This window comes from Microtus pennsylvanicus, chromosome 22 (genome assembly GCF_037038515.1).
Source record: "Microtus pennsylvanicus isolate mMicPen1 chromosome 22, mMicPen1.hap1, whole genome shotgun sequence".
Taxonomy (NCBI): domain Eukaryota; kingdom Metazoa; phylum Chordata; class Mammalia; order Rodentia; family Cricetidae; genus Microtus; species Microtus pennsylvanicus.
Window position 1 is genome coordinate 3479710 of NC_134600.1, and position 15632 is coordinate 3495341.

General features: G+C 44.3%; 1 protein-coding gene across 1 annotated transcript in view; it reads right to left on the reverse strand.

The window, feature by feature from the left end:
- Plcl1 (phospholipase C like 1 (inactive)) overlaps nucleotides 1-15632 on the reverse strand; it is a 269564-nt gene that overhangs the window by 21344 nt on the left and 232588 nt on the right. The window contains exons 4-5 of the mRNA XM_075956000.1: nucleotides 12804-12879; nucleotides 10728-10837 (exon numbers count right to left, since the gene is read on the reverse strand). Coding sequence (XP_075812115.1) covers nucleotides 10728-10837; nucleotides 12804-12879 — 186 coding nt within the window. The remainder of the gene's footprint in view (nucleotides 1-10727; nucleotides 10838-12803; nucleotides 12880-15632) is intronic.

Here is a 15632-nt window from a genome sequence, read left to right on the forward strand (position 1 = left end):
ATTATGTATACAGTACACACATTCATGTATTCAGAGATGTGAGTTCACTTTCCATCCGTTTTCCCCTCCAGTAACTAACAAAGTCAGAGGAGATCCTCATCTGCAAAACTTAAAACAAAAATCATTTTATTTTCGATATTCCGTCTCCTTGGGTCACTGTAGGCAATAGCTGTCTAATGTCACCTCTAACTTCCCTTAGCTCCAACTCACGGCGATCTGACTGTGTGTAAAAGTGGGTTTCTGTGAAGGAAGTTTATCGGCGAGAACAAAGAGCCATCAATCCCCTCCCAAGCGGGAGCCTCGCCCTTTGGTCTGTGATGCATGTATTTATTAGGATCGCGCCGCTTCTGAATTATTCACAATCATTATAAAATGCAGCTTTCATTTGGGGGGGAAAGCGTACCTCTGAGAGACTAAATTTAGTTCAACTGGGGATAAAGTAAAGCGGTGTGCGCTCCTGTAATCATGCCAACATCCGGGCTTTCATCTCCACGCAGCTCCACAGCAGCACGGCTGGGATGCGGCCACCCAGGGCAGAAATCCGGACACCGGGAACCAGACTGCTTAATGCTAAAACGCATGCATATTCTATCTTATCTGGACTGGCCTGCATGGTTAGAGAGCCGCTTAAAATAAAATAATGCCTAAATGTGGGACTTAAAAAAAAGGATTTCCCCCTTTTTATGACACAAATACACAGAATAAAATCGCCCTCTCCTTTATCAGCTTTAAATTATATAGGTATCTCAAAAAATATAACATCTCCCTATATATATATGAAAGGTGTCAAGGAATTTTATGATCGAGAATATAAAATGCTGCCACAGATCATTTCCAAGAAGTTGGGTAATTGACAGTAAGACTCGTGATTGGATTTCCTACAATAACAGATTAGCCGTGAGGCTAAATGAATGGCAATTAAATGATCAGGCTGAGGTTTTAGAAGACCTCACACCACACTGAGACACCCCACCATGTCTCCCCATGTCACCCTGAGACACCCCACTCAACTCCCTGACCCCTCCAATAAGGTCAAATCTCACAGTATATTCTCTCTTCTTTTTAGTTCTCATTTTGTTTCATTTTATTAATTTAATTATCCGTTCGTTCGTTCATTCATTCATTCATTTTTAGGACCATGTATCATTCTGTAGCCCAAACTGGCCTGAAATTTACCATGCAGCTTGGTGGCCTCAGGCTCACAGCAATTCTTTCGCCTCAGTCCCTCAAGGGCTAGGATTACGGTTTGCACCGTCAACCCCTCTTCTATGAACGCATCATCATATCTCACGATCCTCCCGCAAGGCACTCCTAACAGCGACAACGCCAACGTTCTCTTCGTGCCTAGTAAGGGTCACACACTGCCTTCCAGGAGAGCACAGGGCTGTGCTGCCCTTTCCCTCACACTCCCGGCTGTAGGCACAGCTCCCTCTATGGACTTGCAAACACATTCACTGAGTGGATGGGATGGGTTTCAAAATAAAATCAAGAAACAACACAAAACCAACAACAACAAAAGCCTAGTTTGGAGTCACCATTTGCTCTCCGGGTGTCAGAGGTTACACATTGACAGTGAGGACCTTGGGAAGCAGAGGTTTGCAACTCAAGACATAACTTACAATCCATCAAGATCATCTCAAAAAATTGCTAATGTATGGATTAGAAGTCACTTTCGCACATAACACTACCTTATAGATAAATGTTGAAATAGAAATAAATCAACTCCTTGAGGTATGAGACAGAGATCTTTATATTGATAAGTGAAACACTAACAGGGTTTTGAACATCTGTGAAGGAGTCACTTTTTAAACTCTTAGTCTCGGGATAAACACATCACACTCAGATTTGCCTTTCAGATGTACATACACCCTTTACTTTCTGAAGTTTAAAAATACTTTCTTTGGTACGTAAAGAAAATGGTACTGGCACATGATATTCAGGTCGCTGTTTGTGTGTGTGTGTGTGTGTCTGTGTGTGTGTGTGTGTATGTGTGTGTGTGTGCATGTAAGTGTGTGTGTGTTTTCCTAGAAGTATCCATATAAAATGGCACCAGCGTGGGGCAGCTACATCCACATAAAATAGAGAGAGCTTGGGAAGGAATTCTAGATGCAAAGGAACAGGTTAAGCACAGCTTCTTGGTAGCAGCATTTCTGTTTGCTGGCTTCTAAGAGAAGGCTTCCTGACTCAGCATTAGCAGCAAAAGCTGCCTGGCTTCTTTAAAAAGAACAGTAGCTCCCTGGTACATGCTGGTAGCATGAACTCCAGCTCTTCATGGAGAACCTGGACTTAATTAGGTTTTGTGAGCAGTGTGCTACAACTTGCTTAATGGCAGGATAGACCCACTGAGTCTCTGGAGCTAGGGCAGTAGGCATGGCTTGCAGAGATGGTGAAAGCACCTCCGCCATATTGAAAGGCCAAGAGAGGGAGAGCCAGCACCCAGGGCTACCACAGCCACACGGCTTACCATTTTAAAATGTTACTTGTCAAAAAAGGATTTCAGATATAAACAGGGCAGATTCAAACATAAAAGACCTCTAAACGAGATACAGTGTGTTTAAAAATGTACATAGGCTTGGGAGAGAGAAGATAAAATGTATAGACAATTATAAAAAAGTTTTTAAAAAATAAAACAAAGTCTTTAAAGAGACAGTAAAAGTAAAGAAGGAGTAAAGAAAAAATAAGCCACGTAAAGATGGAAAATATATACAGAGTCTAGATTATGTATATTATTGTGTTTTCTTTGAGTTTTTTTTTTCTACAGAGAGACATTTGATTCTGGGAGCTACTAAGTTAAACCAACATAAAAGTATTTCGACTTCAAAATTTAGGTATAAAAATGTGTTGCTCTGGAAAAGAGGTTCTGTTTTTGTTTCCACAGAAGATGAGAATCTGTGGATTCCTTCCAGGCTATTGTGGTTTGATGGAAGAAGACCCCAAAAGGTTTCAGTGAACCCTAAAAATGCTTGCCCAACAAACAGCAGGAAGCATTTTGGAGAAAACAATGCCCAAATTTCCAAAATAATGTTTATATATGCTTGTTTTCATTTAAAGGGGGATATGATACAGAAGTGAATGCATTGCATTACTATGGATCATGATCTATTAATACAAATTTAAGGTCGATTTTGTTACACTGTGTGTAAGTATTTCTACTCTTGTTTAGGGTATTGTGTTTGTGCAGCTCATTTAAAATTGCAACATAAAATTAAAAAAATACAGATTAATATTCATTTATAATAGGCAAACTTGTAGTCATGTTAGTTAGGTTTTCTAGATATACAAAGATATATTTCAGTTAGATGATTTTCAGCCCTTCAAAGACCTACAGAATATGGCATTTAAAATGTTTTAAGAACTTAGACTTTTCTCAACAGTGAGCCAAGTCTGTTTCTGGCAGCACCAATCTATTTCAAGGGCATCGAAGAGGCTCCTTATAGAGTTTCCTAACCATTTGAGCAAGAAACTGCTCTTGCCTGAACTGCTTGATGTTATGCTGTATGAACTGGACATGCAGGACACGCAGAAAAGTGACTGCTGAACTTTCCAGAAGATGGGATGGTCCTTAAGGGTTCCTGCTTCATGAAAGAAACTGCCAGACATTCTGCAGGACACAGAAGAAAGCAACCGATGAACTTTGTCAGGACGATGCAGAGCAGATCTCCATATTTCCTGCTTCATGGAAAAGTTTGCCAGACACCATGGGCCTATAGGCTGAAGATATATGCCCCAATGTTACAGAAGAACTTTGGGTGACTGTCCAGGCAGCGAGATATCTCTGTCAATTCTAGGATTTTAGAAACTGCTTACAATGCATTTCTTGTTAACTTAGGTAATACTATATCCTTCTTAGGTCTTTGAAGAGTTAAAGACAGATAGTTATAGTTTTCCTTAGTTATGATAAACAATAAATTAGATATGAAACTTTAGACTCTCAAAGATAGGATAGATGATAGAGTACTTTCCTTAACTTGTCAAATGTAAATGGACTAAATATTGCAACTGTAATTCTTATTTGGTAACTGTTTTGTATATGTAATTTTACTATGTTAAAGTTAAAACTTTCCTTTTTATTTAGACAGAAAAGGAGAGATTATGTGGAATTCCCCTCTGTATGTTGTGAATATGTTTTATTACCATTGGTTAATAAAGAAGCTCCTTTGGCCCATAGCAGGGCAGAATATAGCCAGGCTGGAAGAGATATAAAGAGTAGGCAGAGTCAAGGAGACACCATGTAGTTGCTAAAGGAGACAGACCCCATACCCTTACCAGTAAGCTACAACCTCTTGCTGATACACAGATAAATAGAAATGGGTTAGTGTAAGAATTAGTTAATAAGAAGCCTGAGCTAATAGGCCAAGCAGTGTTGTAATTAATATAGTTCTGTATGATTATTCGGGCCTGGGCATCCAGAAAATGAACAAGCGGTCTCCAGTTACAATTCTTTCTCTTACTACCCATCTACTTCCTGGCTGTCAGTGGCATGCTTTAAGAGGCTGAGATCACTCGAGTCTCAGACTTGCCAGGTGAGGCTGCCTCCCAGATTAACTCAAGCCTCGGGAGTCAAAGCTCAGCTGTGGTCACTAACAGTTTCTAACAGGACAGACCCCACAACCACCAAAATTCAGGCAACGCCTTTAGAACTGGTGAATTTCAAAATAAAAACATAATTTTATTTAAAATGAAAAGAATTTAAGTAAATGTAGCCCAGAGACACAGAATAAAACACAGCATTGCTTCTCTGAGCCATCAACCCCATTTGACCTGTAAGATCTCAAACTATTTAGGTTGGTAGGTAAATCTTTGAGCGGCGAGGTGGCTAGTACCCGTGACTGGATAGGCAGAAGCGTTCTGCAGCAGTAGTTACTCCTGTGTTCTGTTCTGAACGGTCTGTCTTCACTGTAGAGTGCTCACTGCTATCTGTACTACCAGGATACAAACAGGCTGTGAGATGCAAGCTGACTTCAGCTATCACAACCACTACAATGTCACCTGCGTGTCCTCGGTGCAGTCCAGTCTTGCAGAGGGACACACGGACATCGTTTTGTTTGCGAAAAATTTCCTGTGAGGTTGGGTGACAGCTGCGGACTAGGCTCCCTCTTAGAAAGTGCTATCTGGGACAGCCAAAATAGGGGGGCCACAATGGAAGACCGTCAACAGTAGATTATCTAATGATTATTCTAGTGCCTTATAGCGCTGTGGGAAGGAAGATGGCAGATGCCCCATGTAAAAGAAAGAATTTAAAAGTAGAGAGATTTACACAATCGATTGATTTAGTGATGTCCAAAGTATTTAAGAAAGGAAATGGAGCTGTACTGTAGAAAAGGATTGAAAAGGAAGTATTTTATGTTATTGTAAAATATAAAATGTTGCAAGGATCTTAGCAGCCATAAAGAATGATCTTGATTCAGTTAAAAAAAAAAAGCCCCAAAAGGGGTGAGAGAATTTGAGAGCTCCAGTTGCGTTTGAGGCAACTTGCAAATGTAGGACTCACAGCCCTGGGGAATATATCATCTGGCCTCCCAGGTGTCCAAACTCTTAGATAATCCTAGATAAGGCAGAAGGGAACTTGGGGCCAGAGGCTTCATTCAGCATGCACCATTGGGAAAACATTTCCTTCAGACATGGTAGGATTCAAAGCTTTATTTAAACCCTCTTAATGTTCACCTGTCAAGGCCAGTGACTTAAAGGCTCGTCAACCGTAATCTGAAGAAGGCTCCTTTCTTCTTGTGAGCCTGCAGAGGAACGCTTGGGAAGCTTACTCTTCTCTCATTTGTAAATCAGCTCAGCTCTGCTATTCAGAGGAAAAGATCCCAGGATTCTGCTCTAAGAGCTTGGGTAATAGCGGACAGCTCAGGGCGCTGAGCGGCGGAACTGTAGCTGTGGAAGGGTGGGCCTGAGGAAGAGACGCCAAGGGAGCTATGACTTGTAAAGCTTGCATTTGAGACGCTGCTCTGAAGCTGCTTATTTTTCCTCAAGAAGTGGTGGCTGACAATCCCAGAGACCTTAGACAACAATGCGGACAACATAGGTCTAATCTACATGGGAAGTAGAAAAAGACAAGATCTCCTGAGTAAATTGGGAGCATGGGGACCTTGGGGGAGGGTTGAAGGGGGAGGGGAGAGGTAGGGAGGGGGACAGAGAAAAATGTAGAGCTCAATAAATATCAAAAAAGAAGAAGAAGAAGAAGAGGAGGAGGAGGAAGAGGAGGAGGAGGAGGAGAATGAGGAGGAGGAGGAGGAGCAGGAGCAGGAGGAGGAGGAGGAGGAGGAGGTGGTGGTGGTGGTGGTGGTGGTGGTGGTGGTGGTGGTGGTGGAGGCGGCAGCTATCAGGGCAGGGGAGATGGCTCAGTAAATCAGGCACCGGCTCTCAAATAGGAGGAACCATGTAACCCTCCCCCGTCTAACACCCATTACATTCATTCATACATGCATACATACATACACATATATACAGGCATACATACAATATTTTATGACAGGATCAGAGCCTGGTGAGAGCGTTTAGGGGCACTCGATGTAACTTTCTGTCCTTCCTGCCTGCCTGCCATCAGACACAGCCAGTTATTACTACCCTGCCAGAGGATGCAACAGCCAGATACCACCTTAGAATCAGATAAGGGGCTCTCACCAGACCCCAAACTGAATTTACTTACTCTCTATACATTTTTATTTACCTATACATTTTTATTTATCTATACATTATTTATAATGTGCTATTAAATTTATCATATGCGGAAATGCAGAAAACATAAACTCAAGAGTTTGTATTTCAGTCCGAGGTCAATGTTCTCCAAAGCCAATGTCCCAAACCGTGTCAGCCCCATGTTGATGACCCACCGTCACTGGGTACACAGTTCTCATTTGTCCCTGTTTTGCTCTGACTTGGTAATTATACTGGCACTAAATGCCCTTAGAAACATGAACACACCTATTTTTAGCCAGTATTGATAAATCCCCACTCTACCCCGAGATACCGGAGAGTACCTGACCTACAGGCGCGTAAGGGACGCTTAGCAGTAGGCATTGAGGAATTTTAAAGCTGAGCCCCGCCCACTATTGATAGATACTATGATTACGTCTTGCCGAGGTGCTTATTACTAATCTATCCAGGTAAAATGACTGAAATGAACTCAAATATAAAACAATCATTTATTAAAACTTAGAGAATTAATATCAAGACTGGAGACCTATCAGCAAATAATATCTCTGAGTGTGGACTCCAGGGCTAAGGAAGGTTTACAGGGAAAGAGTCCTTCTTAGCGCAGACCCAACGGGAAAGAGTCCTTCTCGGAGCAGACCCAACAGGAAAGAGTCCTTCTTAGCGCAGACTCAACGGGAAAGAGTCCTTCTCTGAGCAGACCCAACGGGAAAGAGTCCTTCTCGGAGTAGATCCAATGGGAAAGCAACTCCTGCAGGGCCAGAGCCCAGCTTCATTCTCTTACCCAATAATCCGAATCCCTTAGAGGCAACATTTTTAGCTCTAGGATAACGGTCACATGATTAATAAGCTGACTAAACCCGATGACAGACATACTAAAATATTTCCAATGAAATAATTGACGTTTGGAAAGCTCTTCTACCGTTGCTTAGGATTCTGAGCCCAGCCTGCAATGCTAACAGCTAGGGAACAAGCTGTAATTATGGAAGATCAATTCTGTTTTCAAAGATCTGTCTTGGAGTGATTTATTCAATATTTGCTCAGTCACATCCAGAAATCGGCTCCTGTCATTAAAGCAAACAAACATCCAAGGAGACCTCAGAAAACCAAGTGGGCACTAGTCGGAAGTTAGCAACCAGAGAAAAGTAAAAACAGAGAGCCCGCTCTGAGAGGAAAAGTCTCGCCTGGAAAATGGAGGGGAACAACAAAAACGCAATACTAGGTCTGTGCGTTGAGAATTGGCTCTTTACAGACTGAAACCTCACGGCTATCCAGCAGCCTACGCACACATGTGCTCATCCCTGCATGAGGCTGGCTGGGGACATGGATGGAGTTTTATAGTCGGTAGTTCAGGGTAACAGCCAAGATTATGAGTAACCAATTAAAAATCTCCACTCAGCCATTTAATAGCTATGTGACTCAATGATAAATGTATACCAGCCTCAGTCTCAACTTCTTCATCTATAAGATACAGAAATTCTATTAAGGGGACATGTGACATAGCCGATGCAGAACTGGTGAAGGGCAATGGAGGATTTACGTGTGTGTATGTATACGCATATATATGTTTATGTGTATATATATCTATCCCTTGTATATCACATATGGTATAAATATATGCATACTACATACATACACACATATGTGTTGACTGAGGTTTTTCTGTCCTGCCCAGTTCTACAGCCATTAAGTCCTAAAGAATCACACAGAGGTCTACATTAGTTATAAACTGATTGGCCCATTAGCTCAGGCTCCTTATTAACCAATTCTTATAACTGACATTAGCTCATAATTCTTGTCTGAGTTAGTCACGTGGCTTGCTACCCTTTCTGGCGAGGCAGTCACATCTTGCTTCCTCTGTGGCTGGGTCACGACTCTAGACTGCACTTCCCTCTTCCCAGGATTCTCATTACGCCACCTCTACTTCCTGCCTGGCTACTGGCCAATCAGCATTTTATTAAAAATAGTACAAGTAACGGGATAAAAGATTATTGTCCCACAGCATGACATACGTGTGTGTGTGTGTGTGTGTGTGTGTGTGTGTGTGTGTGTGTGTACCTAGCTGTGCGTGCTGGTCTCGAGCACCTTTCTTGATTTCCTTCAACAAGCCCAAAGAAGCATCTGCTTTTCCAAAGGGGTTTATACTAAATTCCGTATAGTAAATGCTGTGTTATGCCATTGGTCCCAATTTGTTCGACTTTGGAACACAATGTTATGTAAGGCTACATAATGGTATGTGGGCAATGCACAACAAACAACAATGAACTAAAGTACTCGGAGCCTCAAACACACATGAACTGCATTGTGTGTCACCTGACCTCAGGGCAGCCTCAGTGCTGAACACACAACACGCATGCTCACACCGTGCACGTGGTCACATTAGCAAACACCGCCTAAAGTCATCAGCCTTATATATTGTTTTCACTGCGTGTACAAGATGTTCCTTCCTTTTGGAAACTGGACGGCCTAAGTAGTGAAATCAGAGACCGGCTGTTTCTGCTGTCTTCCTTCAGCACATAGATAGCAAACATTTTTTGGATTGTTTTGTTTGAGAATTATTGATTTTTAAAATTGCTGTTTGCATTGACAACTTGGGCTCATAAAACAATCATTACGTGAATTATAGCTTGGGATCAGAATGGCGTTTTCCACAGCTTCTGAAATGGCCCTAATCATGCTTCTGTCTTTGTACACAAAACAATGTGCCTGCCTTAGCACTGTTGATAATAAAATCAGAATATCAGAAACATTGAAGATGTTCAGCCAAGATTTAATTCTCTATGTAAGGGCACATAAGGACACCCATCTGATTAGTACGAACGCTAGATTTTGTCTTTAATAAATGGTACCATTATATATTTCATAATTATTTTAAGATAAACATCTTTATATTTATTACCAGCAAATGATTTATATGGCATTTCATATACCTATATACCTGGGGATGCAGAAAAATTTCTCAGGGAACAATTTCCCAAGTGGAAAAGACTTAAGAATCTCATGCTAAAGTTCTAGTTGCTCTTCTTTGAACACTGCAGCCCAAGCCCACCCCTCGGATGAATGGTGCCCCTTTGTGTCACAGCCTCAGGCTGCAAACTCACTGGGGCCTAAGTCTACATCTCCTACATCATCTGTGTTCGGCCAATGCCTGCCAAGCATCTCACACGGTAAGAGCTCATAAGCACTTACGGCTGACTCTTTAGGAGATGTGAGTATATGCTGCAGCTCACTCCAAACTTCCACAGAGCTAGGCAGCAGCTCTGTCGAGCCGGCTAAAGACAGCTGGGTTCACACTTCAGCTGGACCACTAAAAGCTGAGGGACCCCAATGCCTCCATCTCCTCGTCTGTACAAGGATACTGAGAGCTATAAGGACTAAATTATTATTCCATGTAGCTGCCATTAAATGGCACTGGACACAGCAGGCATTTTCTAAGTATGAACAACCATCGATTTTCCCAGCACAATTCCTGAGCAAGTTTTCCTAATTACCTAAGTTGTTTCTCCCTTTACGTAAGAAAACATAAAACACGGCGTGTTCACTTCGAACCCCGAAGTTGATTTGCCGCAGAAAGCACATTGGAATCTCAAGGAACTGACTTCCAAAACATTTTCAAGAGAAATGCATTTATAGAGAATATTCCGAAAATAAAGATCCTAAGTGGCCCCAGAAATTTCATAGTCTAAGGCTGTTCCAACTGTCTTACGTTGGAATCCTCCCAGCCTCATCAGGCACGACTTCACACTAATGAGAACAGCCATAATGACTTGTGGAGGGGTTTGTGTGTGCACGCGTGCACACACACACACACACAAGCATGCACGCGGCATTAAGATCAGGTCTCACCCGTGTACCACCCTCAACCTCCATCATGAACCGCGTTTCCCTATTGAGAAAAATCAGAGCACGTTCTGCCTAGGCTTTGCGTCCCCATTACTTAGAGCTGAACCTGGCTATCACCCCCCTCGTGGCTCAAAATTCAGATCACCGTGTTTAGCTGACGATGCTTCTCTCCGCCCTGGAGAGCAGAGGAGAGAAATGAAGGGGAAGGGGCAGCAAGGGAGCTGTACCTTCAGCACAGTAATGTTCCAAGCGAAGCTCTCGATGGCCTTGTTGAGTTTCCTTCCTTTCAAGCCTTCCTTGGCCCCCAGATTATGAAGTTCTTCGTGGAACTCCATCCCTTTAGAAAGAATACACATGAAGAATATGAGGAAAACGTGCGTATTTACCATGAAAATATTGCCAACAAACTATAAACTCACATTCCTGATTCCTCTCATAATTTCTAAACCCCTGAATTCTTTCTGTTTTGTCATTTAGATCCCACGGGGAAGGTATCTAAGAGTAAGCGAATCAGGGGCTAAATGTCACATTCAGCGGCCCGGATGCACAGACAAACACCGGAGGAAATGAGAAGTAAACCTCCTGGCAGATGCTCCTGACCTCATCTGTCCTTTCCTGGTTTTGTACGGAAGGGTGTGGGGTGCAGAGATAACCTCACGTGAGTGTGCAACACATCTCTTGTGTTTGCTAATGAGCCGGCCGCGTGGCTCTAAAGCAGGCCATGGAGTCCCTGCAGGTAAAACGGCGATTAGCCGATTGGACCCCAAATAAAAAGCCTTTCAAAGACAACAGTCTTGGGAGCACCCATGTTTCACGTTTGGGAGCAGCCTTCCGTGTACTCTCTGGTCCACTGTTCGCTCAAGCTCGAATGCCACCAACAACATCGCCGTCATCCATTCTTGCTGCCTTTTCCTCAGAACTCCAGGATGAGAATTGCATTCTCTTATGGACAATTTGTTCCGTCTTTGGGGGGATGGGACTGATGCTGAGCCAAGGTCTCCTTCCCCAGAACTTCTAGCCCTCGGCACTAGCTGGCCCCAGACCAAGGAGGTCTGATGTCTTAGCCACAGTCCGGCCCTTTATATGTCTAAAGAAAGATGCTGAATTAAATCCGCTTGGATCCTCTCTCTGCCCCACAGTGGGCGGTCTAACTCGTGTCTGCTTATTGGTGATTCATCCTTGAGGATGGCATCCAGGCGGGGCCGCTGGACCAGCCAACTTTCTGGATGTGAGTGATGCAGACAGCTGCATCTCGGAACAGACAGGGTCCTCACTGGGCTTCCAGCAGCTCACACTGGGTAAGGATTGGCGCTTGTTTTTGTTCTGGTCGGCTTTTCTTACTGTAGGCTAAAACCACATTGGCTTAGCTGGTGCTTGTATACCAGACACAGCCCGTGAGAGCCAGGAGGAACACAGTTCACCCACGCACTGATTGACTGAGTCTGCCCGGAGACTCTCAGGGCTTCGCTCTCCTCATGGAGAAAGGGTGGGAATGGGTGCCGTGGAGTGGGACCATGGTGAAGATCAAATGGGTCAAGGCATACAAAGCTTGCAGACTTGGGACGGAGCTCCTGTATGCATTGGGAATTTTGATTTTCGTGTTTCCTGTCAATTAAAACATCTAAGGTCACTTGCTGGCCAGCCTAGTAAATAGCACAGATTTGCTAGTCTGTGTCCAGGAGTCCACTCTGTTCTGGGTTGACACCGAGACCTCGGATGAGTCCCCAGCCTCTCACAGGTCCCTTCTGTAAACGGGACATCGTGCTCAGTTGCCATGAAGACCGGGTAAGACAGGGCTTGTACTTCAAACATAAGAACAGGGAAAGAGCAGCTGCCAGCTCTGCCCTGTCTCTCTCCTCCTCATCCCTGTGGACGGAGGAGCCCCTGGGTCCAAGAAACACAACCTCTGTGGTATAGATAAAAGTGGGCACAAACAAACCCAGGTGGGTGCTCACAGTCATGTGACCCCGCCCATCCCTACAGAAAGTACGAATCTAACATGAGAACGAGGGAGAAGGGCAAAAACTCAGAAGGAAATAGGACCGAGGCTCCAATCCTAACTACGAAGCGGGCTTTAAAGAGTCACACGGAACCACAGCTTCTCCGCTAGCAGTGGAGGCTCTCAGAGGATCACAACCAGAATCACCACCCTCCTAAACACAAATATCACCCGCATCACCTAAGCTCTCCTTTACCGGACAAAACCGAGTATAACTTAAACTCTAAACGGTGTGGTGAAAGGGTTTAGTTTTAAGACCTGGCTTGTCGTTGTGGTTTCTAAACAAAGTAGAAAACAATATTACCTGCTTTCTGACACTGGACAATCTTTTCCTGGACGGTGTCTGCCGTTTCTATGACGACCCGGCTCTCTTGAATCATCTGTCACAAAAAAAAAAAAAGCAAAACATCAAACAGCAGTTGTTAGAAACCCTTGACCTGACTCGTTGGGAAGACAATACATAGAGAGGCTCTCCAAAGACATCCAGGAGCGAGGGCCATCATGAAAGGTGGGGAGAGGTGGGGAAATCTCTGCTCCAGTGCTCACCCAGACACTGAGACCAGAGTCGCCTTTCTTACAATGGCCCCAGCTGTGTAACATACCAGACAAGCAATAGATACAAAATATTAATTGTTGAATAACTGGATATAAATTATAAATCAGTAATCAACACCATAAGACCTGTGAAGGTTTAGACGGCACCAAAGTGCTCATTTACATGAACACCTTCTATTTCCAAGGAATGGTGTCTAGTGGAGGGGTCCATGCCTCTGACCACGGCCTGTGGATAGCAGGGTCAAGACAGTGACCACAAGTTCAAAGCCAGCCTGTTTACCTAGCAGAGATCAATCAGGACTTCGCGGGGAGTTTCGTACCAGCCAAGGAAAAATAGCAAGAAAGAAGAGGAGAGAAGATTCCGGCAAGAGAAACATTCATGGAGGTTGGACAAACCCCACATTTAACACAGCTGAAGCATGTCACTGCCGCTGTCTGGATCTTAACTGTGCCCCAAGGCCTGTGTATTAAAGGTTGCTCCCAGGAAAGTGTTCACAGCAGGTGGGGGAAGCCTCCTGGGATGTCTTCAGGACACTGGAGTACGATCTTCAATGGGACTATGGGATGGGATCCCTTCCTCTCTTTCCCTTCCAGCCATGAGGTAAATGGTTGAGTCTGCCAAGTGCCCCGTCTGTTGCCAGGCAGCACTCGCCTAGAGACCAGCGATCAATGTGTCTGCCTCCCTGTGCCCCAGAACCTCTAAAGTTGGGAGTCCCGCTGGGCCACTTCTCTTTATACACTGATCTCAGGTATCTGCTATAGTAACGGAAATCCACCTAATCCATTTCAGACTTTTAAAATATGGATGGGTTTTAAAGCTTAAGGAATTATAGTCATCACAGGGCAAGCCCTCTCTTTTGTCGATTGGGAAACGATAAGGTTAGAACTCCTGATCGGTGGAACGGAATTAATTTATGATGGCGCTAGACGTAGAATCCCCATTCCTGGCACACAACCTGTTTCCACTTTGGGCTACCGCTTCTTTGATTTTGCCTGTCCCCGTCACGCCCACCTGAGAGGGCACAGGCTCACACATAGGAGTGTACCTACTTTAACCCACAGACACACACAAGGCCAGACACATGACCCATTACAACCAGATTTAATCTGTTCTTTGGGGGGGGGAGCCTTTAAAGAAGATGACCGATAAGTTCCTTTGCTAGTATCTTACCTGAGATGACTTGCATCTGTGTGGGTCGTACACTCAAACAAGAAAATGTAGCATCATTCTCTAGTAAGAATCCCCGTCTGTTGATTTGCGGGGGGGGTTTTGTTTTTGTTTTGTTTTGTTTTAACAAAAAATCCCCTTTGTGCTGACAAGAGGACATTTCCTGCATCTGATAGTGCCACTGCCTTTGGGACAGCTAAGATGGAAGAGTCCTCGTCTCCATCTCTGACTCTTCTCTCCAGACTGCCGTTACCATTTCTCCCCACATCTCCAGGAGACCCCTCTCTAATGATCCCCTTATCTGCCATGTATAGATCCTACCTCTCTCTAGTCTCGTCATCTCTTAACTTAAACATTTCCAACAAAGCCGCTAAGGAAACGTTGCAAGAGCCGCCCTCATCCCCTAGCAAGCCAGCGGGCATTCAGCGCTTTGACTCTGGGTAGGACTTACTGTGCCTGTCAGACGTTAGCCCTGGCCAGCATCTGTCCATGTCCTCCCCACCCCCCCCCACCCCACCCCCAGTTCTCAGTCTTCACAGCTCGGCGGTTAAACACAACTTACCATCCTCCTCCTAGGGTTCCCATTTCCTTTCCCATTTCCATGCCTCTAGGAAACAGCCTGGTCTCTGTTCTCTTTCTCCTCACTGGTAATCTCTCCTCTCAGTATCCCTTCCTAAAGACATCAAACATCCTGTACCCATCACTGCCGCTTCGTAGCTGACTTGCCTCCGTCATCAATCCCAGTGGTCCACAATCGTGGTTTTCAAGGCAGGAGGTTCATAGTCCCTATGGCACGAAGTGGGGTGTACTACATAGATATCTGATTGTGATATGAAACAAGATCGATTTTTAACCTTTGTTTTATCTGGAACGATTGATTGGGGCTACCTTGCTGAATTAAAGCCCTGCGTTCCCAATATGGTTGCCAGGGTATCGCGAGGAAAGAAATGAACTTCGTGCTGGGAAGAAGCTGAAAGGCAGTCGCCACTCCAGTGTCTCTTCCAGGGTATCTCAACCTGCAAAGGGCCACAGAGCAGAGCAGGAAAGTGGCTCCGTTTCTATTTTATTGTTCTACACCGCATGGGCTCCAACAGAGGAAGCAAAAGCAACCTCACAGGCTCAGGTAAACAGCCGCTTGCTGGACAGACACTCGCCATCATTACTTCCCCAGGCACAGCGTGAGCTGAACAACAAGGACAGCTCCGTCAGATCTGCCAGGCACACTCAGAACACTGGGAAATGCTACACCTGCTTCTACTTCTGATGCATCTGATTATGTCTAGGCTAAGGCATTAGTCTGTATATACAGCTTATGATGAGAATATTCTCGCGATCTTTACAGACTAAGTAAGATTTGTGCTGAGTACTCTGCTTGCCCTTCCCACTCGGGCTCAGGTGAGGGCTCAGGTG